The sequence below is a fragment of the Sceloporus occidentalis genome, unplaced genomic scaffold (genome assembly GCF_023333645.1).
Source record: "Sceloporus occidentalis isolate IW3139 unplaced genomic scaffold, rSceOcc1.0.p SCAF_21, whole genome shotgun sequence".
Classification (NCBI taxonomy): Eukaryota; Metazoa; Chordata; class Lepidosauria; order Squamata; family Phrynosomatidae; genus Sceloporus; species Sceloporus occidentalis.
In genome coordinates this window covers 1842234-1868110 of record NW_028317001.1, presented here as the reverse complement: position 1 = coordinate 1868110, position 25877 = coordinate 1842234, and the positions used below count along the sequence as shown (strand labels likewise).

The 25877-nt window shown below is 48.8% G+C and overlaps 3 protein-coding genes across 5 annotated transcripts in view; 1 reads left to right on the top strand and 2 right to left on the bottom strand.

Moving 5' to 3' along the window:
- The window catches only part of LOC149301360 (replication protein A 70 kDa DNA-binding subunit-like), a 28124-nt gene extending 18065 nt beyond the window's left edge, over positions 1-10059 (bottom strand). The window contains exons 1-6 of one of the 2 annotated variants that reach the window (XM_089483907.1): positions 9851-10059; positions 4260-4307; positions 3699-3777; positions 2738-2846; positions 2259-2347; positions 878-976 (exon numbers count right to left, since the gene is read on the bottom strand). In XM_089483907.1, the coding sequence (XP_089340033.1) occupies positions 878-976; positions 2259-2347; positions 2738-2846; positions 3699-3777; positions 4260-4307; positions 9851-9883 (457 nt within the window). In that variant the 5' untranslated portion in view covers positions 9884-10059. Of the gene's footprint in view, positions 1-877; positions 977-2258; positions 2348-2737; positions 2847-3698; positions 3778-4259; positions 4308-9566; positions 9752-9850 lie in introns of those variants that run through there. The other variant, XM_089483908.1, reaches the window with a different exon arrangement.
- Positions 10060-10135: 76 nt separating this feature from the next.
- LOC149301356 (protein-lysine N-methyltransferase SMYD4-like) overlaps positions 10136-25877 on the top strand; it is a 36279-nt gene continuing 20537 nt past the window's right edge. The window contains exons 1-12 of one of the 2 annotated variants that reach the window (XM_089483905.1): positions 10136-10311; positions 11907-12065; positions 12176-12320; positions 12947-13036; positions 13534-14647; positions 14802-14984; positions 15946-16118; positions 16647-16779; positions 17160-17276; positions 17731-17854; positions 19225-19389; positions 23137-23194. In XM_089483905.1, the coding sequence (XP_089340031.1) occupies positions 11929-12065; positions 12176-12320; positions 12947-13036; positions 13534-14647; positions 14802-14984; positions 15946-16118; positions 16647-16779; positions 17160-17276; positions 17731-17854; positions 19225-19389; positions 23137-23194 (2439 nt within the window). In that variant the 5' untranslated portion in view covers positions 10136-10311; positions 11907-11928. Of the gene's footprint in view, positions 10312-11906; positions 12066-12175; positions 12321-12946; positions 13037-13533; positions 14648-14801; positions 14985-15945; positions 16119-16646; positions 16780-17159; positions 17277-17730; positions 17855-19224; positions 19390-23136; positions 23195-25877 lie in introns of those variants that run through there. The other variant, XM_089483906.1, reaches the window with a different exon arrangement.
- On the bottom strand, positions 20401-23887 carry LOC149301359 (pigment epithelium-derived factor-like). The gene is made up of 7 exons (XM_089483911.1): positions 23801-23887; positions 23179-23371; positions 22925-23080; positions 22332-22535; positions 21953-22095; positions 21284-21494; positions 20401-20759 (listed from the first exon to the last, which is right to left on the bottom strand). The coding sequence occupies exons 1-7, from the start codon at positions 23885-23887 to the stop codon at positions 20500-20502; spliced, it is 1254 nt and encodes a 417-aa protein (XP_089340037.1). The 3' UTR covers positions 20401-20499.

Below are 25877 nucleotides of genomic sequence, written 5' to 3'. Positions count from 1 at the left end.
CCTTGTTTAGGTAACCATTACCACGGGTGCCTCCAATAATTTCCTACAAACTAGAGAAGTGACTGGGACCATCACCATTAATGAAGCAGGCTAGGAGCTGACAGGGCCTAAGCATTATCCTCTCGTTCCAATGGCATGTCAGGCTCCTTTTTCAATTTGCTTTTCAACTTCACATCACCCGGCCCCCACCTCCACCAGCAAAAAACTAGAGGCCCTTTAAATACCGGTCTCTCCTTTCCATGAGCCAAGATGCCTGGATCCAAACAAGAACAGTCCAGAGTCAGGGAACAGAAGAAACAGCCAGGCCCCATCCAAGTGCCTCAGACATACCACCATCTGACAGACCCTTGCACTCTTCCCCATTCAATCAGCAGGAGCCCTGGGGCCCTACAGATACTATAGGACTCCATCTCCCATTAGCCATAGCCAGCAATGGAGAAGAATGCTGGGAGATAGAGTTCCAATTCTATCTGGATTCCCACCTGCACCTTTGGAATTTATGACACAGGTGAGAATCTAGACAGGGTTGGAAGTCCATCTCCCAGCATTTTCTCCATTGGCAGGAGAAGCTTTTTAGATGAAGCATAGGAAAAAATCTGGACAAACCCATAGTCCAGGCCAGGTTAGCCAATGGGAGATGCAGCCACAAGCTGCCCAGCCCTGATGGGGAGGAGAAGACAACACTCTGGAAGTCCCTCCTCCTGCCCCACAGAGCTCCAAGAACACCATCGGCCAGAAACCTTACTTCTTTCCAGTGTTACCTTCACAAGAAGTAGTGCCAGCCCACTGCAGCACCTGTTTCCCCTTGTGGACACTGTGCTCTGCTCAAGATGCCACCACACAGACCCCTGCCCAAGACAGCAAGTTCCTTCCTTACCAGCTCCTGGGCTGCTGTTCTGGTGCTGGGGTGGGTGGCTTGGTGCTGGGTTGGCTGCTAGGCCGGGGCTCTGCTGTGGCTTCACGGATTGCTCAGCTCCTAGCGATACAACGAAGAGAAGATGTTTCAGTGGGACTGAAAATCTCAAGTACCCATACACTGGGAAGGGGACTTAGAAATTAGAAGACCAGGTCTGGTATATGAAAGATCCAACTTGTATTTAAAGAAAGAAATGTATTTCTAGTTTACCATCCCAACAGACCAGAATCTAACAAATCAGGAGTCCTGAGCCATGAGCTCTTAATTCCAATATAGTTTGCCAATGTTGCCACAGTCCATGCCCTTGGAAAAACCCATCAAGCCAATGAACAAGACAGAAGGCAAAACTAGGTGTCTAGGCATTTAAGGAAAACAGAATACACAATGTAAACTTCACAGTGTCAGTTTGTTCATTCCCCTCAATTTAGTTCAAAGAAATGAAATCTAGTCTCTCTAAGCTAATTTATTTTATTTATCATTGTGAAAATACTACAGAAGATTCAAGGAACCGCCAAATACAGCCTAGGCCACAGCGGATGGCAAGCAAGCTCTGCACCACTGAGGTGGCACAGGGGCACCCTCTTGCTCCCCTGGCACCAGGTCTATTACTGTTTTTATTCCTACAGGCTTTTCAGAAAGAGGTTTTTGTACCATTTTAATTGTACTGCTTTTAAACTTGCTTTTTATTGCTTTAACCACTTTTTAGCATTTTAACAATATAGTTCCAATTGCTTTTAATGTTGCTGATAGTCTAATTCAATTTGAATGGTGATCTTTTGTATGTTTTAACTATATGGTATTTACATTAAGTCGTACATTGTCTTGAGTCCCAACTGAGGGAAAGGCTGGGTATAAATACAGCTGATACATAACAACAACAGCAGCAATGATAATGATACTACTTTATCCCAGAGAGCCAGTGCTAACTCAGCCAGCGGTTGCTGCCTCCATGGGGCTGGGAGAAACAAGAGGGGGCCCAGCTAGGTCCAGAGACTCATAGGGCCCAGGTGCATAAAAGCTTCCATCCTAGTGTCTCCTGCTTCCACGTCAAAAAAGAGGGGGACTGTCCCCCAAAATGGAAGGAAAGTGAACAAGAGAAGCAATACCAAGAGGAAGGGAGAAATTGTTCATCCAGACTCACTGAAACAGGCAATCATGCCACTGAGAAGACAGTGTAGCATGGTGCTCCACCGTGGCACTCTCCAGATGTAATGCACTGCCCTAATTCCCCAGTAAGCACAGGGCCATGGGAATCACAGTCTAATTCACCCAAGAGGACCCCAGGGTGGGAATACCTGCTCTAGGGCAAGCCCCAGGATCTCCATCTGAGCAGGGCTCTTACCTTCCACATATTGCACCGGATTGCCAATCTTAGGGGCATTGGCATCGCCAGCTCGGAGAACAGTTAAATCCATCATAATCATCACCCTCCTAGAAAAGCAAAAACAGGGTTTGACCCTTGCTGGCCATTTCCCCTCTTTGTGACCATGAGACAGGAGGACAAACAAGGTCCAAACATTGGCAAGGCCCCTGCATAGGAAAACAGCTGAAAGCTATGCCCACTTGGAAGTGTATGCCAAGATTCTGGCGAATCACACCCAAGCCACTGTTTGCTCCTGCTTGGCTCCTCCTGCCAGCACAATGGCTACACTGAAGGGCAAGGGCTTGGTGAAGATGACATTCTGCCCTGGGACCTTGGCTCAGGGCTCCTCTCGCAAGAGCCAAGAGAGTGACCCTCGCCGCTCCCACCCTCTAAGGCCACCTTCAGGAGAATACAGATCAAGGTTGTTTAACCACCTTCGCTGCACATGAAGCATTTACCTTCCATCTTTAAGGGTGTTAATGATGAAGCGGTTAATTTGACAGATTGCGTTTGCTGTCAAGGTTTTGTCATCAACCATGGAGTTCAGCTGTGTTGCCAGCATGCAAGCTACAAGGTGGAAACAGAAAGGGGAAGGTTTACAAATAACAGAAATAAAAACATAGCCATTATGACATCAAAAGGGTGACAGGCGCTTCATGCTCTAAAACCCGCTCAGTTTTATCCACTGGCGCCATCATGGAAATGGGCAGAACTGGAATGCCAATCCGCACTTTCGCTTGCAAAAGGCATATGCAACTAGAGAATGGCTGGCTCAATATTATCTAAGTACAGTAGGCCCTTGTTATCTGTTGGGGATTGGTTCCAGGAGCCCCAGTGGATAACAAAATCCATGGGTGCTTGAGTCCCATTAAATACAATGGCATAGTAAAATGGTGCCCCTCACATAGAATGGAAAACACCAAGGTTTCTAATTGGAACATATACTGTTTTAGAATATTTTCAAGCTGTGGGTGCTTGAATCTGTGGATAAGGAGGGCCATGTGAGGCTGCCTGATGTTCTTGTTCCTAGCTTCTGTAGCTCTAACAAGCAGATTCCCTGAAGACAAAAACCATCCACGGTGTACACTGGATCTGGCTGTTAAAATATTTACCACAACAAGACAGAGGCCTTGACATGCTCAAAGTGAAGTCAGCTGGAACTTGAACCTGGGACTCTTGTGCTTCAAGGGGCTGAGCAGACCAAACTGGCCTCTCATATTCTGAATTTCGTGGAGAAATCCCCATTTCAGAGCACCGTATTTCTAAGCAGATAACCTACACACATGTCCTTTCACTCCCTGGTCCCCAGTGCTGCTCTGCCTCTGCTCCTGCCTCCCAAACACGGATGCGGTGTGAAGCCAGATCCCAGCCACTCTGTTCCTCCACTCTTCTAACCGCCAAATCTGCCTTCGCACTTACAGGAAAGTGTGTTCACGCCGTCACTCATCAGCATCCGGTAACGCGGAGGACCACTGCTGCTAGAGATGGGACGGATGTTCTAGGCAGAAAACAGTATTGCTTAGTCAAGGTGGGGAGGACCCTTCCCTCAGAAATTAGACCTGTTTGCACAAGCTTTCCCTATTAAGTCCAAGCGACCATTGCACAACCAATGCCAAAAGTCTCATGTTAATTGTTGCATTTTGTGTTTGTTCCAGGTCTTATTTGGTTTGTAAACCCTCTTGAAATCTTCCAATCTAGGCAGCAAGCATACATTCATAAAGAAAGAAAGAACAAGATCTCAGCCCAGGAGGAGCTGCTTAAGGCTGTGTCCAGCAGCGAGGAAAGCTGATGAACGCAGCAGGGAAAGCCAACAGTGCCAAGTTGAAGCACAAACGCCCCAAGACTTCTTTGCGTGAGGTTTCCTCCACTCCGCCATCCAGAAAGAAGAAGGCAAAGCTTGCCACCTTGAGGCCGATACCCGGCTTGCTCCTGCTCATAAAACAGCCACAACGCTCTACAAACACAACGGGGAATACTCACAATGAGCTGGAGAACGGGTTTCACAGAGTTGTCCCCTTTCATGATGGCCTGTAAAAGAACAGAATTTTAAACATTTGCTTGACAGTTTGGATTTTTAAACTTATGTCGAACTGCTGTATGCTGTCTTGAGAACTTCACCTGCAAAAAGGCAGCGTATAAATATAATAATAAAGGTGATGATGACGATGATGGAGGGGAGTGTTCTTCCTTTTAAGGAGAAAAGGGTGGGAAACTAGACTTAGGCCTGTTCCAGACTGCCAAAATAAAGCTGCTTTGGGTCTCTTTGGAGGTATGCTGTTTAAATGATGCATGCATCCTAAGAGTCCAGAAGCTGCACCAAAGCTGCCCTCCAGTGCTTAGGAATGGAGTGTGGCTTTGGCGCGACCTCCGGACTCTTAGGACCCATGCATCATTTAAAGAGCATACCTCCAAAGAGACCTGAAGCAGCTTTATTTTGGCAGTCTGTAAACAGGCCTATGGTATAAAGTCTTCTGGGACTATTTTGAGTCTTCTTCTTTTCAATCAAAAGCCCAAAACTCACTGCAGAAATAATGCAGTTTGAGACCACTTTAACTGTCCTGGCTCGGAGCTAAGGAATCCTGGGAATTGTAGTTTATTGTGGCACCAGAGCTCCCTAATAGGGAAGGCCCAATGTCTCACAAAACTACAGTTCCCTGCATTCCCTAACATTGAGCCGGGGCAGTTAAAGTGGTCTTAAACGGCAATATTTCTGCGGTGTGCTATGGATCATTTGCTTGTCTTGGGTCTTCTTGGTTTGGGTGTTTCCCCCTTCAGCTTGTAGCCAAGAAGTATAACTTCGTGAGAAGAAATGCATAAAGCCTATAAGCCTTTTGCGCTTTACCCACTGAGCAATGATCCCACCTTTTCACCCCTAGGACCCAAAAGCAAGACTCGCTCCCTGGCAGAAACAGCCACAAAGGACAGGCCCAGCCCTTGGAAACCCAAGCAAACTAACTGGGATCCCAGGTAGATGGATTCCAACCCAGGGCTGAAAGAGGCGGCTGGTTTCCCACCTGGATCTCTTCAGGATAAGGAACAGAGAGGTCTTTACTCTGTATCTTTCTGCCTTATAGTTTACTACAGTATTTATATTTCTGGCTCTTAGATTTTGCACAGCATAAGCCAACCTGGGCAATGGAAATTCAATGAAGTTCAATAAGCAGCAGCCCCTGCTGCTGTTAGTCCTGTTTTGCCTTTCCTTCCTTTGTGCATGAGGGTGCATCCACACTGTAGAAATGATGCTGTCTGACACCACCTTAACTGCCACGGCTCCAAACTATGGAATGCTGGGGTTTGTGAGGCAGCAGCACTCTTTGGGCAGAGAAGGAGAAAGAAAGGGCCAGGTAACACTACAGATGCCAGGACTCCATGGAGAAAGCCTGCCCTTAATATAGTCAGCTCCTTGTTTGGGCTGAAAAGGAAGGCTAAAGTCCTGCAGAGAAGGTGATTCCTAGAGAGAACACTCCATTGGGCCTTTGTAGCTCCTCCAGCGCAACTCTATGGTCAATGCCTGGCCGATGTTGACCACAGTTGCTCTGGAGGACCCAGAGATCCCTAGAGAGGTGTCCTCTCAGGTAAAAACAGAGTGTTTCTGTTATTTGGGGTTTGCCCGCCTTCACGGGGGTCCTGTGCCCCTAACCCCAGGGAATATGGAGGGAGGAGTGTCATTCTGGACCATGGCAGCAACTACAGGGAGGCCCCTGAAATCCAGAAACACTTGGACAACTTCAACAGAAAAGAAGAAATGCTGAAACTCTTCCAGAACACGGCATCAAAGCCCCCAAACCCCCACAAAAAACCCTATAAACAAGGTTTGGCTACCAGTTGGGGAAAACACCCAAACCAAGAAGACCCAAGAGAAGCAAATGAACGCCTCCCAGAGTTGAGGGTTTCCCCACAGACAGTGGATTGCCATTTGCTTCTCATATGCCCCCCACAACAACACACTTCCAGGCTGCGCCATTCAACACAGCGAGACACACACATACTGACTCCGCTGTTAAGATGCTAAAAACCACCAGACAGGGATAACTTCATTGGCCAAACAAAATGCACACTATACATCTTGCAAGCTTTCGAAGCTTCGCCGGCTTCTTCGTCAGGCAAGGTGTTACAGACCAAAGAGGAGAACAATGCTGAGGATCTTAGTCCTAGGCCTGCAATGTTGCTGCTATGGCTCTCCGTCTCCTCTTTTGGGGAATGGGAGATGCCCAGAGTCCAGAGAATTTCAACAGTAATTTGGTTTGCTTTAAGGCCAACATATGTTAAGAGCCGCTTCATCCCAAACCAAAGGTCTCACAGATACATATATACATAGATATATAACATATATACACACATACTATATATAGACATGGATATATAGACATTTTAGTCAAAAGATAGATCCCCAGAGACCTGGGTCGACTTCTCCATGAGTCAACTGTACTTTGAACTCTTACTAATTATGGAAGTGGAGAAGGTGAAAATGAAGATGAAGAAATAGATGAATGCGAAGAAGGGCCTGTAGACGTCCAGATTTCCCTCCAAGCAAAGAATGAAGCTACAGCTGAAAACGAACAGGAGCAGGTTTCAGAACCCAGATCTGAAAATTCAAATGATTGCCAGACTGTATCTTCTGAGCAAGAAACTGAGGCTAAAGGGGATCAGGATTTGACTGCTTCTGTGCCTCAATATCTTACAGATGAGGAAACAGGTTCTGGAAACATCAGCCAGAAGTTGGATGAAGATGACTTTGTGAAGGTTGACAATGTGCCTCTTAAACCTGCAGTCTATTCTGAGGAAGGTCTCATGAAAAAGATGGTGGCAGACGCCAAGACCAACAGTCTGGCTTCAGAAATACTAGTCGGTGCAGCAAGTCATGGTGAATCCTCGAATCCTGAAAGGACCCGAAATTGCTGGAGCCCAAAGTGCATGCAAAGTAGTTTCAAGCACAACTCCTTGCCTTAGTTAAGTTACAGATGCATATAGCAATTTGCAACTAGACTCCACAGATGCTGCTGGCGAAGCGTCAGGAAGAAACTCTTCTAGAACACGGAGCCTGAAAAACCCACAAGAAACTATGGATGCCGGCCATGAAAGCCTTCGGCATAAGAATATAATCTGTCCTCAGATCTTTTGTTACATGTATATGGCATACACTCCACACACACTTCCATGCCAGCCACCTCCGAAGACGCCAGCCGCAGGCCAAGGCCTCTAGACGCCCAAGGCCTCTAAAAGCAGAAGCCTGCCCCTCCATTACAAAGGCCTGCATAAGGCACACATGGACCTATTCATGCACATGCAAACAGGTGCCACAAGGAAACACGCTGCATCTGGATCCGTCTCTATGAAGTGCTTGGTACCAACTTCGGTTGATGTGCCAACTGCGCCCGTTCCTGGACTGAAAGGACCTTGAGGCAGTGGTACATGCTCTGGTAACCCCTCGTCTCAACTTCTGCAATGCGCTCTACATGGGGCTACCCTTGTACCGAGTCTGGAAGCTTCAATTAGTGCAAAATATGGCAGCCAGGTTATGTGACTACACAACAGCAATCTTAAAAGATCTCCATTGGCTCCCTATTTGCTTCTGGGCACAATACAAGGTGTTGGTTGTTACCTTTAAAGCCCGACATTGGGCCTGAGTGACTTATGGGAAGGCATCTCCCTATACAATCCTCCCTGCACTCTTAGATCGGCTGGGAAGACCTTGGTGGAGGTAACAACAACCAAACAGGCCTTGATTTGGATTTCCTGCATGGCAGAAGAAGGGGGTTGGACTGGATGGCCCTTGCGGTCTCTTCCAACTCTATGATTCTATGATTCTAACTTCCCAAGGAGCTTTTAGGATAGCTGCCCCAAGGCTGTGGCAGTCTCCCGGAGGAGATCCCTCTTCCTGCCTCCCTGGAAACCTTCAGGGGCAGTTGAGACGGAGCTCTTCCGCAGAGAGCGCACCCACCTGGCCTTTGGGAAGACTCCAATCCTCCTCCTCCCTGAACCCTAGCCTTGCCAGCCATGTCTTGTTTCACTTTTAACTGCCATGTATTTATGGAAGTGCTGTGTGTTACTCTGCATTGCTTTTAAATTGGGTTGTGATCCTGCCTCGACCCACCTGGGAAAATACAAATAAACTGTTGTTATTGTATTAGTATTATTATTATCATCATGTCCAGCTGGCCCTCCATATCCACCTGCGATTCATCAAAAGGGGAATTAAGGGGGAAGTTTTAATAACAACAACAATAATAATAAGATTTATTTCTATTCCCTGCCTCTGGCTGCGGATAAAAATACGAAATGCAAACAATAGTCACATTTATACAACCCTTTCGACCCTTTCAATGACCCCCACCATTAGATAACAATAAAACACAACAGCAGTTAAAAGGGTTAAACCACGAAGGGTTTGTATGTATGTAAGCATGAAAGTAGGTTATCAGTGCGTAAGTCACTTTACCTGTAAGTTTGTTTGTTTGTATATATATATAGTTGCTGTTGTTGTAAGTTAAAGTTAATAAAGTAAAATAGTTAAACCATTGAAAAAAGTTTTAAGTGGCACTGTGGCTGCCTCTGAGGGGAATGTTTGCATGCACAGATATAGATAGATATAGATATGTGCACACACACACACATATATAGATAGAGATAGAGATATAGGCATATAGATAGATAGATGTACATATAATAGATAGATATATAGATAGCTATAGACCAGTGTATAGATATAGATAGATAAATACAGATATAGATATAGACATAGATAGATAGATATAGACAGATATATATATATATATATATATATATATATATAGATATAGATATAGACATAGATAGATATAGACAGATATATATATATATATAGATAGATAAATATAGATATATAGACATAGATATAGATAGATAGATATAGATAGATATAGATATAGACATAGATATAGACAGATATAATAGATAGATAAATATAGATATAGACATAGATAGATATAGACATATATATATATATATAGATAGATAGATAACTATAGTCATATAGACAGATATAATACATAGATAGATAAATATAGATATAGACATAGATAGATAGATAGATAGGTACATATAGTAGATAGATATATAGATATAGACAGATATATAGATAAATATAGATATAGACATAGCTAGATAGATAGATATAGCTATAGACACAGATTGATAGATAAACATAGATATAGAAATATATATAGAAAGAGATATAGATATAGTAGATAGATATGTAAATATATGTATCGAGGACACGTGTAATAAATAAGTAACTAACAAACGGACTTTGTTCTTCTGCTGCAGCGATCAGGGCGGCTTACATGCCTGGGATCTACTGGAATGACACCTACTCTCTCCACGTGGGACCCTTGTTCGTGGGAACGGAGGCATGCACCCGTGTCGGTCTGTGAAGAAATGTCCCTGAGGGAACCCGCCGCCGCCTCGGCGCCTGCCCCCTTCTCCTCACCCGACGCGTGTCTAAGCGCACGTGTGTAAACACGCATCTCTCGAGACCCCGCTGCCTGGTTCCGAAGGGAATCCGGAGCGCCACCGCCGCCCCACTCACTCACCGCGATGGCTCCCTCGCTCAGCCGGAGCGCCATGGCCCTCCTTCTCCTTCTCCTCCTCTTCACTTCTTTCTGTTTCTTTTGTCTCTCTTCGCGCGCTCCGCCACAAACATTTACTTCGGGCTCCTTCAGCGGGAAGCCCGTGTGCGCATGCGCGAGGGCCCTCCCCTCCCTTGCCGGGCAAACCGGTCACGTGGCTCCGCTTCCCAGGCTCCCATTGGCCGAGCGCCGCCGAGGAAGGGCGGAAGCGGCTTCGGCGCATGCGCTCTCGCTCCCTCCCTCCCGAGGTTAAACGCGGCCCTTTCTTTCTGCTGCGCGGGAAAAATCAGGCCCGCCGTGATTCGCCAGGAAGCGGCCTTCGCTCCTCCCTCACAACAGCCCCGCGAGGTCGGCCTGCCTGCCGCTCCTGAGGAGAACTCGAGGCCGCCGCACCTCCTCCGGGGCTCCTCCTTCCCTCCCTTTCGGTAACCACAACGGCCCTGCGAGGGAGGGCTCCGATGGGGGAACCAGCCAGGACTCCTGCGCCCAGGGCTAGGGTCAGGGAACCAGGCGGCTGGAGGGCCTCTGTCCACGGCGCAGAATTCAACTGCTTCGGCCCCGCTTTCATGGCCAGCTGCATCCCTCCCACGGAACCCTGGGAAATGTAGTTCGGCCGGGGAGCCCTGGCGCCTCGCAGAACTACAAATCCCAGGGTCCTTCTTTTCTTCCTTCCACAGAATAGTCTCCTCAGCAGCTAAAAAGGACTGTCAAAGCTGATTTATTTCTGCTCTGTGGAACTCCCTTGAAGGAGTTTATATTTATATATATATATATTTGTATTTATATATGTAGATATAGATATATAGATATTCATGGTTGTGTGTTGTGTGTTGTGTGTGTGTATATGTATATATATATATATATACACACACCCTTGGATCCCCTTCTAGGAGAAAGGCAACATAGAAAGTAAATAAATAAATATATATAAACTATATATATATATATATATATATCAATGTGTGTGTGAATATATATATATATATATATTTATATGATGCATATAATATAAAAGTATTATACATATTTATATGCATGTATATACATATATAAAATAAACAATCTATACTATTGTTATTAAACTTTTTTTATAAAGGCAGCATAGAAAGTAAATAAATAATACTATATATATACACACACACACATACACAATGTTTATAAATATAGTATATAATTTATATATATATAATATAGTAGAATATTATACATAGTATATATATATATATATATATAGTATTGTCATTAAATTTTATTTATAAAGCCAATATATATATATAGAGAGAGAGCTTACATTATATATGTGTGTGTGTATATATATATATATATATATAATATTTATTAAAATATTTATAATCTTTATTAAACATATATATATATGTTATTATTACTATTGTTATTAATTAGATTTGCACAGCACTAGACATTAAAATAGAACAAATATATCTATAACTACTATTTTTTAATGTTGTGAGCCGCCCCAAGTCCCACTTTTGGGGAAAGGATGGGCTATAAATAAATGTAACAACAACAATTATATATATATATATATATATATATATACACACACACACACACACACACACACACACACACACAGAGTGTATCCATCTAAGAGGTGAGCAGAAGCAGGGCTGTGGGTTGGGGATGCCAAGCCATCCGCTCTTGATTCTGTCTGTCCCTTCCCCGACTCCTTTGGAAACGAGGAATATACTGTATAGCAATCCTGCTACATTCACTGCAGTTAAATGGAGTCAAACAAGGCAGTTCCTCACCTCCCTGGGAACTGCCAGGCTCCCTGGACAGAACAGAAAATAGATTCATTTGTTGATCCAAGTCCACCCAAAATGGGCTCCTTCTTGTTGTTTCTCTGCCTCCAAGGAGTGAGTTCCGTTTCTGGTGTTAGCAGGGAAGAAGGAGGGCTGCCCCCTTTTAGGGGGATCTGGCAGAAGGATGGACAAATCAGTATTTGGATAGACTGCAATAACCATTGTCCCTCTCTCTCTCTCTCTCTGGATCACAGCTGCCTCTCTCTCTTGCTGACAATGGACCTTCCTGTGGAGGAATGGAAAGCTTATGTGAGGCAGAAGTGGGCTTCACTGGAGCCCTTCCTGAAGGAGAAGCTGTCCCATCGTCCCCCATCGCTCAGGGATGCCTTCCTCCTCTCCTCCTCTCTCTTCAAGTAAGTGACTGCTGCTCAAGTGTGAAGCCTGCGAGTATTTCAGGCAAGAAGCCTGTGCGCTGGCTCCTCCGTAGACCAGGCCCACCAAGGCTCTCTCTCTTCCCTTTTAGCCCTGAAGATGAGGAATACTTGCTCAACCTGTCCAAGTCCTACTGTGTGGGAAAGGATCCTAGCTTGGTCCTAGCCTACAAAGAGGAAGGGAACAGAAGGTTTCGGGAAAAGGAGTACAGACCTGCAGCAATGCTGTATTCCAGGGTAAGGACTTGGAAGGTGAAGACGCCTCGACCTGTTGGTTCCATTTTGAGAAGCCTGGATTGATTTAAAGCAAAGCGATTGAAGTCAATGTCTTAAACTATGTGTGTGTGAGAGAAAGAGATTTAAACTAAGGTTCTCAGAGATACTACTTCATGTATTTCTTATAGAGTGCTGCAGATCTCACAACTAAATTGTGTGTTAGTTTATAACTAGTGTTACCGAGGCAGCATCTGCACTGTGTAAATATTGCAGTTTGGCCAGTTTTAATGGCCGTGGGTCCATCCTGTGGCATCCTGGGATTTGTAGTTTGGTGAGATGTTTAGCCTCATATGCCCAAGGGACATTTCCAACACATATTGGGCCCCGGAGACAAATTTAGGCCCAGGAGAGACCTTTTTTGGAAAGAGGAAGGAACCAAGAGACTTGGCCTTTGAGGGCTATTGAGGCTTTTTGTGGGTGACGTTGGAAGGGATGCAGCTGTCCAATGTCTTTGAGGGGACTAATGCCCCTCCCTAGCCTTGCACAGTTGCCCACTCCTACTTTAGAGGTTAACTATAGGGGCCATAAATGCTTTTATCGGGGTTGTTTTTTTCTATGTACTCTGACTCTTCCTTGGATCTTTGCAGGCGCTGTCTCACGCGGAAGCTGGCAGTCCAGAAATGGCTCTGTGCTATGCCAACCGTTCTGCGGCACTTTTCCACCTGGGTCAGAATGAGGTGAGCCTATGTTTGGAAAGGCCTCTGCTCCGGAAGCAGAATTGGCGTGCTTTTATGTTTGTTTCTGTATTTGTTATCTGCCTTGCCATCTCTGACTCTTTAAAACTAGCAGCTGAAGCATCTCGGACCAAAGGAAAGTGTCGTTAAAACTATAGTCGTCACATTTATTTGGAAACAAATGAACTGAATGATTTCTCAGCAGAGCTGGGTAGTTTTGTATTGTAAATAGATTTAGCTTGATGGTATTTGAAGCTTAACGGGAGTGTGTTTCAGTGTTAGAGAGACTGTACTGTGCACACAGAAGGAATCCCACCTTTGGATTCTTCCCTCCAAGGAGAGGAGAACAATAGCAAATGAACCATCCTGTTCTCTTTTTTGGGTGGTACTTTACAAGATCTCAGATGCAGAAGCGAATCTTGTGTGGTGTCTCATAGGGTTCAAAGATCGCACTGCCTTCTTCAGCCATTCTGAAGAACTTGCTTTCCTTTTCCCTCCAGGTTTGTTTGGAAGATATTAGGAGGGCACAAGAAGAGGGCTACCCAGAGAGACTGGCTCCCAAGCTTTTGCTGAGGAAAGCAGAGTGCCTCCTTTTTCTAGGGAGGTGGCAAGAGATGACAGAAGTTCTTGGGAGTGTGGAAACAGCAGTGTCAGCAGGCCAGGGCCTGGAAGCACCCAACCACCAGGTGCTGCTCCATAAACTGACTCAGCTGAAAGCCAAAGCCTGTAAAGAGAGGAGCAGCTTGGCCCCTCAACCCACTCTAACTCACGGGACAGAAGCCGACTCAGAACCCTGGAAAGAAAACAGCCATGTTTCCTGTGCCTCATCATCTGTGCGCTTGAACTTTTCCACCCACAAAGGGCGTCACTTGGTAGCCACTGCAGATATCCTTCCTGGTGAGCTCTTGGTGAGGGAGGAGGCCTTTGTGAGCGTCCTGCGCCCAGGAAAGCGGCTCCTCCGTGACAGCACTGGCAAGGTCATGTTGGACAGGGCATCGGGAACTGAAGATCTTCACTGCCACCACTGCTTGAGGCAGCTGCTGGCCTCCATCCCGTGCCAGGGGTGCAGCTATGCCAAGTACTGCAGCCACATGTGTGCCCAGCTGGCATGGAAGAGCTACCACAGGAGAGAGTGCCCCCTGGGAGGGCTGCTTCTCACACTGGGGGTCTTCTGCCACGTTGCGTTACGGGCCGTTCTGGTGGCTGGCTTTGCAGAGGTCAGGTGCTTGGTAAAGGACTGGTCTGCAGAGTCTCTTGCTGAAGCACCGGCTGCCTGGGCAGTGACTGAGGAGGATGCTGTCTGCATCCCAGGCTGTGATACTGAGGGTCGGTACAGCAGTTCCTACTGCTCTGCCTTCAGTCTTTTGCCTCACAGTGAGAAGCATAGTCCTGAGTTCCGATTCCTTTGCAGCCTGAGTGTTGCAGCTTTGTGCAAGGGACTCAGGGACTCGGGTCTGGAAGCGTCGTTTCTGAGAAAGGACGTGGCTGACAACCATAATGGAGGAAGGGCTGCTGAGGCACCTCCGGAGCTGGAAGTCTTGGGCGAGGCCATGCTGAGGCACATGTTGCAGCTGCAGTGCAATGCACAGGCGGTGACCACGCTCCGTGTGTCAGGTCAGTGGAGAGGGCTGGGCATGGCCTTTCTGTGGCTCAACATCCCTAGACTGGACTGGAGCAAGGGATGATGAAGCTAGAGGAGGAGGAAGAACCTGAACCACCACTTCCAGGTCCCTCTTGTCCTTGAAACTTTGTTCTTCTTTTCTCCCAGGGTCTGAAGCAGGGCTGGTGGCTAGCAGCGAACAGGTGTGCCTGGCCACAGCCCTCTTCCCTGTGCTCAGCCTCCTTAACCATTCCTGTGACCCCAACACCAGTGTGGCATTCAGTGGTCAAACGGCAGAGGTCAGGGCCTCGCAGCCGATCCCGCAAGGGCAGGAGATCCTCCACTGCTATGGTGAGTGAGTGGCAACACCTTGCCAAAGAGGTGGTGAGGTGGCTTCTTTAAGGAGATTTAGAACAGTGCTGCAAGGCTTTGGCTCCCGTCTCGTATCCTCCTTCCCCAGGCCCTGTCTTTCTCTCCTTTTCTGCTCCCTCTTGAATCAGAATCGGTCCCTTAGGTCCTCCAACAAGGAGGCTTGGGGACGCTAGAATTGCTGCAGGCAGACTGCTTTTCAGATTTCTGGTCCAGCAGCTTGAGTATGATATTCAGACAGAGGAACTTGGAATGCTTTGCCAACCTTATGGCGTTCGTAGATTCATCTTTTTTAAAAAAATGATGATTTTTGTCTGAGTTCTGTGGTTTTACAATTTGGGTTTCAGTTCCTGTACCTGGCACTGCAAGCGCCTTCAAGAGCCCAGCCAAGTGTTTAGTGAGGCATAAATTTTTAAATAGTTATCGGCATCACATTTCTGGGTGACCAAACAGATGGAATTTTTCCAGCTCAGGGAACCTGTGAGTCAAAATGGAAGTTGCGCATCAGCAGGTGCAAGAGCAGCCAGGGCCATGGGGTCACTGCATATGCTGCTCAGGTGGACAGTTTCCTCTTCAGCGCCCTGCTCAGGTGGAGGAGGAGGGTGGTGGTGGTGATGATGATGATGATGAGCGAGTTGTCTGGCTTTGTAGTACAGTCTGGCTGTGGATGCTGCTTCAGCTGCAGTTTGCAATGCCTCAACTGCCAAATGATCTCTTCTGTGAGTTTCTAAGAGCATACCTACATTTTATATACATGTGTCTATAAGCATATGTACAAAGTTGAGATGCAAAATGAGTGTTAAGATGGCTGGCAAACACATCAGTTTCTGAAAGGCGGGAGAGAGCAGCTGTGGAGAGGGCTGTTCAGAAGCTTCTTTCTCAAGGAGCCATGCTGACCTCTCCCTGTGATGACACCTCACCTCAGTTTCTCCTCTCTCTGCAGGGCCTCACAGGTGCAGGATGGGGGCCAAGGAGAGGCGCAAGAGCCTCCGTTCCCAGTATTTCTTTGAATGCCAGTGTCCATCTTGCACAGAGGAGCTGGGTCCCAAGTCCAGAAACGAGGCATCCCCCAGAGAGGATGGCTTCTGCTGCCCTACCTGCAACGCCCCCATGCAGGTAAGGCTCAAGTGGTGGCTGAACTTTATTCCTTAGTTTGTGCTTGTAAGATCAGCCTTCCTCAGTCTGGCCCAGCCTTCTACTTCTCCCCTTGCTCCACTTGGAGCCCACCGGCTCCTGAAAGCAGCGACTCTTTCCCCCTCTATGTTGCCTCTGAAGAAGAGGAGCTAGATCCTCATGGCATTGCCCTGCTCTTGGTTTGACTCCTCTGTTTTGATTAAGCTGGGCTGTGGGCCTGACTTGGAACAGTAGTTTTGCAGCTGTCTGCTCCTTGCTGTTGCCTCCATGCTTTGTAACCCTAGAGAAGCAGGGCACCAATGGCAACCTTCTGCCATTTGCTCCAAAGAGAGATTCTGCCTGGTAGAGTCTGGTAGAATTTAGGCCAGCCCTGCAAAGGGGAAGGGGAGAAGCACTAGCACCCTGCAATTGCATGTGGGATAATGTGGCTGCCTACCTCTGAAGGGCCAGGAATGAGGCACTTTTGCAAGCTGAGTTTGGGCAGAAACAGTGATGAGGTCAACTTTACAGGGAGAACGCCTGCTCCGCTGTTCCAGCAGCAGCTGCACAGCCCTGATCCCTGAGGAGGGCTTCCAGAATCAGCTGCGTGATCTTCGCCAGCTCACCAAGACAGCCATGGAGCTTCTGGAGCAGGGCAAGCCAGGTAAGAGCCCACCTACGGCAGCTCTCTCTTCATAGATGCCCCAGTCCTGACCAGAAGATGGCAGCATTGCCCCACCCAGCTGGCATGTGAGAGCTTTGGAAGATGCCACTTCAGCCTGGCAAACAGCCTTCTGGAAAAAGGGAGAGAAAGACATTCATGCAGATACAAGAAACCTGAAGTGGCACAATATTACAGAGCCCCAGTTCATGTTTGTGTGAGCCCAGCATTTTGGAGTCAGCCCTTTTCTTCTACAGGGGCTCCCTGTGCTGGTCATACCAACACCGTTTCCATATGTGACCGCTTACTGGGCCTTTGTCAGGGGTGGTGATGCTGGTGATAATGATAGGGATTCTCACGTCAGACTCCTTCTGAATCCTCAGGTCAGTCAATAGAGCTACTGCAGAAGTGCCAGCTGGAAGCCAAGGGGTTCCTCTCCTCGAGGCATCTGCTGGTGGGTGAAATTGAGGATCACCTGGCGCAGGCACATGTCATCCTAGGTAAGGGGCCAGAGGGACCCCAGGAGGACCTCCTCAAGGTGTATGTTCTGTTCCAGCTCGGGTGCATTTCTGCCTTCCACCTCACCCCAGCTTCCCCCTGTGCTGTCCTCCTCTTGGTATCTTCCAGATTTGATGGAGTCTTTTATTTTGTTTGAAAAGTATTCCAAATTAGGGGTGAGCAGGGAACTGGCCTCATTGGTTGATGGTCCCAAATAATTTCAGGTAGCTCACAGTGGTACCAAAAGGAACAAGACAAGAAGGGGAGGGCCAGAGGAAGTAACAGACAGAAGGAGAACTCTACTGCTTATAGCCAGAGGCAGCCACCATGCATGAGATAAGCAGGACATGGCATTAAAGATCGTGAAAGCCTGCTGTGGTAACTGAGGGGAAGAGGGCTGGAGCCCCTTGCTCATATCTGGACTCTCACAGGCCTCTTCTCCTTCTCTGCCACCAGGGAAATGGCAGGAAGCAGCAGCACATCTGCGCAGGAGCATATGGGTTGTGGAAGGTCATTACGGACCCTCTAGCATCGAAGCAGGCCAGGAGCTCTTCAAACTGGCCCAGGTCCTCTTCAATGGGTGAGTCTCCCCTCCTTGCCCTTTGCCACCCTCTGTGGAAGCCCATGGGTGTGTGTTTTGAATTTGTAGTAGGCAGGGGCATAGCAGGAGATGCTGGGACCCACTCCCTTCTCAGGTTGATCAGGGGTCATCTCAGATATTTACTGAACAAAAAGATGCCCAGGGATGGCTGCTCTTTGCTGGAGAGTGACTTCAGTGTGGAGCTCCTGCTCTGTTTAGCATTTGTGCAAAAAAAAACTGAGTAGAGAATGGGGGGTTGTCTGTGTTCCTTGTTATGCTCTTAACCCCGTCCTCATCATTAGAGGAACAAGTGGTGTTCCATTAGAGGAACTCCTGCTGGACCTCCTGGTCCAGTAGGAGGTCTAGCCCGGTAAGCTCTGAGCTAGAGGGTTGCACAGCCCTTTACCTTGGGCTGGCTTTGAAGACAGCCTGGAAACCAGCTAGTACCAAAGGTGGCAGCCAAGTCTCTGACTGGAACAGGGTGTTCTGAGCCTATGCAACTCACTCTTTCCCATCAGTGGTGGGAGGGCACCCTGGCGTGGGCTGCTCCCCTTTGCCCCCCTCCTGCCACCCTGATGCTGGGAGGCAGGAGAGAGTCCTTGCAGGAGCACTCGCTGGAGGGAGCAACACACAGAGCCAGCCTCTTAGTTTGGGTTGGCATATTTTGAGCTTTAAAAGCTCTGTGCAGCTTGAGAACTTGAGGGGTTTCCGTTCTCTTTGTGAATTTGCCAGGACCCTGAAATCAACACCCAAGGAGGCCCTACTCTCTGGGCCCCCACTGAGAGAGTTGCTCAGTGGGTGGCCATGGAGAAACAGGCCTTTTCGGTGGTGGCCCCACTTCCCAGGGAAGCTCACCCAGCGCAAGCTGTGACCTCTGGGCACTGGGCGAAGGTGTATCTGCTTTCATAGGCGCTGGATAAGTTCTGTGGCCCAGTAGTCTTAGTTGTTTTTGTTATTAACCTCTGTGCTGGTTGTAAGATGGGTTGTGGGGTTTTTGGTCCATATGGGCATATTTATGGATATTTTTTTATTTGGTCGTTTTCATCTGAATTTTTCAGTTACTCATACGTTATGTTTTTATTCTTTCCTAAATCACTTCAGGACCCCTTTGGGGTGCAGGAAGGGATTGATGCATTTAAAGAATTAAACCTATGAGAATGGAAGAGCTAAAATTGTCTTTGAGAGCCCTTGTTGTCTTTTTTTCCTTCCTGGGGTCCTCTTAATTATCCGCTCCCCCTTTCCTCTCATGGTTCCTTATTTTTTCTCTTGTGGACTCTGCATCCTCTGGGCTGAGAATCTGCCGGTCCTTCTGCTGTGGGATCCAACTGCCCTTCATTCTCTTTCTTCAGCTCTCTCTCCTTTTTTGCCAGGCATGCCATCCTAGAAGCCCTGCAGGCAGTGGAGAAGGCCGAGGCGGTCTTGTTGGTGCAGCTGGGTCCTCAGGATACCCAGGTCCAGGAGCTGCGGGAGATGAGAGCCTGCCTGCAGGAGCTGCTCAAAGGAGCCCCCGCTGAAGCCGCCACAACTGCAATACTGTAAGTGGGGTTGTGATACAGCCACAGATGAGGCAGAGGCTGCTGTGTGACATTACGTTATGTGAGGGGTGAAGACACAGCCCTGGCATTTGAGGGAATCCAGACAGTGTGGCTCATGTGATGTTGGCACACTTCATTAAATCTTCCCAGCCAGCAGGGCTGGAAATCCCCTCCTTTCTGTGCTTCCCGGTTCTCAAGTCACAGGGAGTGGTCTTGTGCCCAGGCAGACTATTTCTCCATCCAGCTCCAGCCCATCCTTGCCTCCTCTAACGGGAAGCCTCATGGTACTTCCCCTCACTCAAGACCTGGAGATGCTGAGGACTGAACCTATGCCCCCCACCCCACATGCAAATCAAGGGCACTCCACTCCCACTCAGCTAAAGCTCCTCCTGTAATGTTTGCTTAGTCTACTGACAGCTATTCAAAGAGGCTGGCAGGACGATATGAGTGGGCTGGTGTGTGAGAGAGTGCTGAGTGGCAGGAGGGACCCTCTCCACAGGGACATTGCTTCCCACCCTCCGGTGGCAGTGACTGTGAACAGTTCTCTTGCTTTCTTTGTCCCCTTCTTGCTCTCTCTGTGAAAGAAAAGGCAAGTTGACAGTGAATAGGATTGCTAGGTGGTGTTTGGATCCAGAGAAGCTGGTCCACCTGGGCAAAACACTTGTGCACACATGTGTGCTGCTCCTCCTGCAGAACCTATGGAAAAAACAGCATGACTGTGCATGGATGGGAGCACATGCGTGTGCACAGACACACATGTACAGCACCTCTAGATTCCAGACCTAAGCCCCTGACTCACTCGGCCACTCCCCCTGTCCCAGAAAGTCATTACTTTATTGTGAAGCATTGCATTGCTGGCGACCCTGAGAGTCTCCCAGAATGGAAGGGGAAACAAGGCAGAGGGCTGGTGCTTCTTTCCTGCCTCCATTTCTGCCTCCTTTTGTACACTTTGCCAGCCAGCCATGAAATAAGGTCCCCTTGACCCTGAGAGAGAGCTGTTCTCAAGGCATGTTTAAGGCAGAAGCACATTTATTGTGGTACAGAATACACAGCCTGGGTGTGGCAGAGCAGACCCACCCTTTGGCAGTGCTTGGTGGCTGTTGAGGGGGTCTAAGTACTCCGGGGGTCCAGGATTTTCCCGATGAAGAGGAGTGTGCCTGTCTCATTGTCCCGGAGCACAAAGAGGAAAGGCTTGTCCAGGTGATAGTCGATGGGGAAGTTCAGGCGGGCAGCCTCCGTGTCTGGCGTGAACACAGAGCTGACCCCATCTTCCCCGAGTTCCAGGGCCACTTTGTGTTGGACGTGGGAGAGCTTGATGGCCTTTGCGGCAATCTTGCTGAAGTCAGGTGTTGAGAAGAGCGCCTGGAGCCCTGCAGAGAGAAGACAGACGTCTCATTAGCTAGGAGGACCCGAGCTAGCTCTTGATGTAAAAGAGGAAAGGAAAGCCAGAGACGAGGAAAGCCAGCCAGCGGAGAAGCTGGTACCATCGTTTGGGCATTGTGTGGCTGATTCAACATGAAGATTTGACCTCTGGTCACCCAATGAAACTGGCAGCAGGTGCCAGATAGAAAGAAGGGCAGCTTTGTGTTCCAGTTGTACAATATGTTGCCAGAAGCTATTGCTGCTGCCTCTGCCCCACTTTCTCAGGGGATGAGAATCTATTTGTGGAGAATCTGGCTGCTAGTTTCAGCTGCTGGAGGAGAGCCTCCATGTGCAAGAGCACTCTGGATACCCACCCCACTGGACAGATGTTTAGCGGTTGGAAAGATTTCATCAGTGCTCTCCATCCCACCTCTGCCTGGCCTGTAGCTTTGGCCAGAGTAGGGTATAGCGCATGCCCAGCCAGTCTTGGCACTAGGCCTTACTCCTTGGGAGAACCAGGTCAAGTACGTACGCATTTCCTGGAGGGTGCCAGTGAGCCCAGTCTCTGCTGTCAGTTTGAGCCGGGGCATGCTCAGCACCGCGTGGACGGTCTTCAGCTGCTTGTCAATGTCATGGACAAACTCGGAGGTGAGGCTCTCCTCAATCAGGGTCATATTCTGGGTCACGCTTTGGGGCAGGAAGAACATGATGCTGATGCCTCCTGTCAGGGGGAGTTGTGCAATCTGGCATGGTGACCAGGGGAAGAGGAAAGGAAGCAAAGCGTTAGACCCAGAGGTTCTAGAGGGGTTTCTTTCGCATCTCTTGCGGGGGCTGAGGTCCCCCACCTGCTTGGCCTCCAGCCCACAAGGATTCTGACCCTTGAAACCTTTCCCCGTTGTGGCAAATGCTAGCTTTCCTTTATGCTGCACATGCTCATCAGCAAAGGGGTGAGTTTGGCCAGTGTAGCTCAATGGCAAATGGAAAGAACTGCAGCTTCCTATTTCAAATTGCTTTGAGTGGCTTGATTGCATTGGCTGCAGCCCTGAGATTTGTAGATATTGGGCGGAGTGTAAACATGTTAATGAAGTAATACATTTTAAAAAATCAAAAACAGTCGAAACCAGGCACAGGTTTCCAGTCATTTTGGATGCCGTTTGCAATTTGAGGGAGTACAGATCGGCCTGCTGAATTGCCTACCCACCTTGCAGTTGAGCTCCGAGTCAAAGCCATATTTCAAGATGGCCTGTGGGGCTGACATCATGGGCACCCTCACGGTCCTCTCTTCATCCAGGTGGAAGTCGTGTAGCTTGGTGAGCTTGTTGTCAAATCGGGTCACCCACTGTCCTGTGGTTGAGGAAGGAAGGCAAGGGTTAGTGTTCCCATCCTCTTTGTCATGCTTCTCCTTGAGATGGTCTTTGGCGCTGTAACCCCTCCTGTAGAGGAGCAGAAGGGGATGCCGGACAGTCACTACCTTCCTGGCCGATGCTAGCGCAAGGGAAGTTAGTTATCTCCTACTATCACTTCTGGGGTTGTTCTCTGTCTCCGCTGTCTTCCCTCACATAGCAAGAGTCTCCCCTTACCTTTGAAATATGCAGCACCGAGGAGGAAGATGCTGATTCCATCAGGGATCTCCCCCAAGAACCTGGTGACCTTCCCACCAGTCCTTTGCTGCACCCAGTTGTTGATCTCTTGCAAGTCGGCTCGGGCATTTCCACTCAGCACTCTGGGACGGACGCCATAGGACTTCTCCAGCTCATTCACAAAGCCAATTTTCATCCTTAGCCCTGAAGGGAGACCAGAAAAATCCCATCATGCTCAGCACTGCTTGGAGTGGAAGTTAGGTGTCATGGGATCTGAGCTTTGGAAGCAGCCAAACGCCATGCAGTGGGTCTTCTAAGGAGCTACTGGACAAGGGCCCCAGGAAAGGATCAGCAGTCTCATTCATTTGGTACAGTCACATCCTGCCTTGCCACTAAAGGCAGCTCAAGGCAGCTGACAATGTTTGTAGCCAGTTGGGCTCAGGTAGTTCTGTGTACAAATGGTTTGGGGCTTTTGCTTTGGGGGAGGTGGCAAAGGGGCCACTTGTTTTAACAGGTTCTCAGCAGTCCTTCACTGTGGTGCTGGTGCCCCTCTGCCACCCTCACCACCCCCAAACTAGGCACACGAGGTTTACTTCTTTCCATGATGAGGCGAGAAACTGTCTTCAAGCCTTTGGTGGGGGCTGCGATGCCAGCCAGGAGCTCCTTGTAGTTACTGTGGATCTCAGCCTTGTTGAGCAGGTCATAGAACAGAGCCCGCGATATGATGTCTTCCGTCCGTTCTCCCGCACCTGCCAACCACCAAGTAAAGCCCATTAACTTCTCCCTCTCTTCCCCCAACCCTCAGGGTGGCAATACAGGAGCAGCAAGGAAGAGAGGAGTCGCTCACCCAAAGAAAGGCCTGAGAGGGCTGTGGCGATGCTGAAGGGCGAGAGCAGCACGTTGGCGCTGGGCGTCTGGCTGGACTGCTGGCGGTAGAGGTCATAGCCGAAGTTGGAGACGGCTGCAGCCAACTTGTTCACAGGGCTCTTGTAGAAGGGGTCTTCCTCTTCCACCCCACCTTCAGTGTCGGCCTCAGGATCCTTGGAGAGATGGAATTTGCGTGCTTAGAATCATCTGGTTCTGAAACTCGTGATGATGAAAGCCAGAAGGGACTGGCCCTTTTCTGGTTCCCCCGACTGTCAATCCTGCAAGACAACTCAAGGGAATTCTCTAAGTGAAAAAGGAAGAGGGTACCTTTTGAGTATTTTTCCCCCTTGTTTACTTGGCCTTCCCCCACCTGGTGCTTCTCAGGTGGGTTGCACTACAGCTCCCATACAGCTGTCTGTCTCATAAGCCCATGGCTGGAGGGCACCAGGAAAAGGAAGGCTGGAGCTAGGGGTAGGGGTTCCAGCCCAACCCACAACTTTTGGGTCAGCTAACATGTTTTTGAACATGAGGTGAAGGTGGCTTCCAAATGCTTAAGGCATGTATTCTGCACCCTAAGAGAACCCTAACTCTCTGAAACTCACCTGCTGGTTGGTGCTTGTGCCTGAATCTTGGCTTCTGCAGGAGAACACTAGGAGTCCCAGACACAGAAGAACCACCAGAATTCGCATGGCGGGGCCTGTGGGGAAAGTAGGGATGTGAGTCGCCGTCAGCCCCTCCTGTCCTCAGTGCAAATGAGGACGAGGGACCCGGGCATGGAACTGCCTTTCCTTGGAGCAGCAAATCTCTTTCTTTGATTGCCCAGTTGTAATACTAAAAGCCAACGACACCTAAGAGGTGCTACTGCAGGGTGTTGTGGGAAAGTTGAGGTGTAAACAAAAATGTCTCCCTCGGAGCACCCAGTTAAACTGTGCAGCTCATGATCTCATGAGGTCTCTGGTATCCACAATGCTGGAATGCTGGACACGCCTGGCCTTGGGTCTGATCCTTTTGACACGTGTATGGGCTGCATTCTTCCCCAGCAGTCATGGAGAGGAACAAGAATGGAGTTTGTAGCCTGCTTTGCCCATGTGAATGCCAATGGAGTGCTGCTTTGAGGTGGCAATTTCCGGCCCAGATTCTCTTGTGGAATTAGAGGCTCCCTAGGGCCCTGCTTGCTTGTTCAGGACCGGCTGCCAAATTTGCAAATTGTTTACTGGGAATAATGGGGTGCCCTTTCTTCTCCTCCATTAGGCGACTTTTATGTCCTAATGGGCATGGAGGAGATGGGCTCAGAGGAGGTCCTGGGCAGAAAGGGAGCCAAGCAGCTTTTCTGGCATTAACTCATTGCTGGTGTTTGCAGAGGGGAAGCAGAGCCCCCTCTGTTTGGTCCAAAGGGTAATCCACGACCTCAGCAGACACAAAAGCCATATCCCTGAAGCATGGCACCATGCGGGCTGCCTGGGAATAGCAGCTACACCCTGAAAAGCCTGCGAGGGAAGGAAAGGCAGGAGCTGGACCAGCCAAATCTGTGCACTGAGAGAAAGGGATTCCAGAGGAACACAGCCCTGCCATGACCGTTGTGCCTGCCGACACCTGAGGAAACATGTGCCTGCAAGACTGCTCCCTCCACCTGGAAACAGAGGCTTCTCCTAGATCTGCTCCCCAGAGCAGTGTCAAGCAGCCCCCATATCCTTTCCCCTCAAATCCCATCTTTCTCAGGGACAACGGAGGCTCCGGATGCCTGCATTTTGCTGAGAGGCTCAATGGCAGCCTGCTGTACTTTTGTGCCGTCCTCAACATCTGGCTTCTATTATTACCCAGTTCTGGAAGAGGCAGCCAAGAGAGGAAATAAACGGGGAGGATTCTCAACATTAGCCAGAGTTGGGTGGTTCTTGGGACATGGTGTGTTTTCCAAGGCTTGAAGAGGAAAAGTCTTTAGCAAGGGGTAAAAGCCAAACTGTAATTCAGGCCTTGCAAAAGGGGTTTGGCTCGGTTTTATTTTTCTCAACATGCAACAAGGTCTATCCCTGCCCAGGAACTGGAAAAGGTGCTAGGCATAGTGGTGGACTGTGGCTCCATCCTAAAAGGGCATGATTCTGGGAGCTGGTATGGCTTTTACCTGGTGCAAGTGTCTCCTAGGGATTCCCCCTCTCCCCATAGGAAAAAAATGCAGAATTTGCCCAGCAGTAAAGTACTGTAAGTGTTGGTGTGGACTCTGTCATGTTTCCTCTAATACACCCCTTCATCCTCTTTGTCACTTGTTCCTGATCTGTTTGCTGTTGTCTCTGTTGCAAAGATGATTCCCCATGGTAGCGACCCACTCCAGAGCAGTAGGAGCAAGGGCTTCTGGGGAGCTCTTGGGTGGAAGGTGCCCCATTTGTGTTTCCCGCAGCCTCCCAGGAGCACTGCCTCCCATCCATGCTGAGTTGGGACAGGTCCTTGGCTGGGCTCTTTGTTCCAAGGAAGTACTCCCATCCATCCCACCCTTCCCCACCCCAGAGTGACAACCCAAAGAGCTGCTACTACTACTACTTCTCCTCCCGTGGCATGCCTTCTTTTGCCTTCTCTTACCTCGGTCTCTTGTCCTGTCCTGTGCTGCCGCTGTCCTGGTCCAGGCTGTGTGGGAAGGCGCCAGGGAGGCCTGGGACTTATAATGGGGCTGCACAGCCGCCTGCCTGC

Bases quoted from the DNA above. Each gene is read 5' to 3' on its own strand.
- LOC149301359 (XM_089483911.1), bottom strand. From the start codon at position 23,887: ATGCGAATTCTGGTGGTTCTTCTGTGTCTGGGACTCCTAGTGTTCTCC. The intron at 21,495-21,952 runs GTGGGTAGGCAA...TCACCATGCCAG, and splicing joins ACTCGGAGCTCAACTGCAAG to ATTGCACAACTCCCCCTGAC. The intron at 20,760-21,283 runs GTACGTACTTGA...TTCTCTCTGCAG, and splicing joins TGGCACCCTCCAGGAAATGC to GGCTCCAGGCGCTCTTCTCA.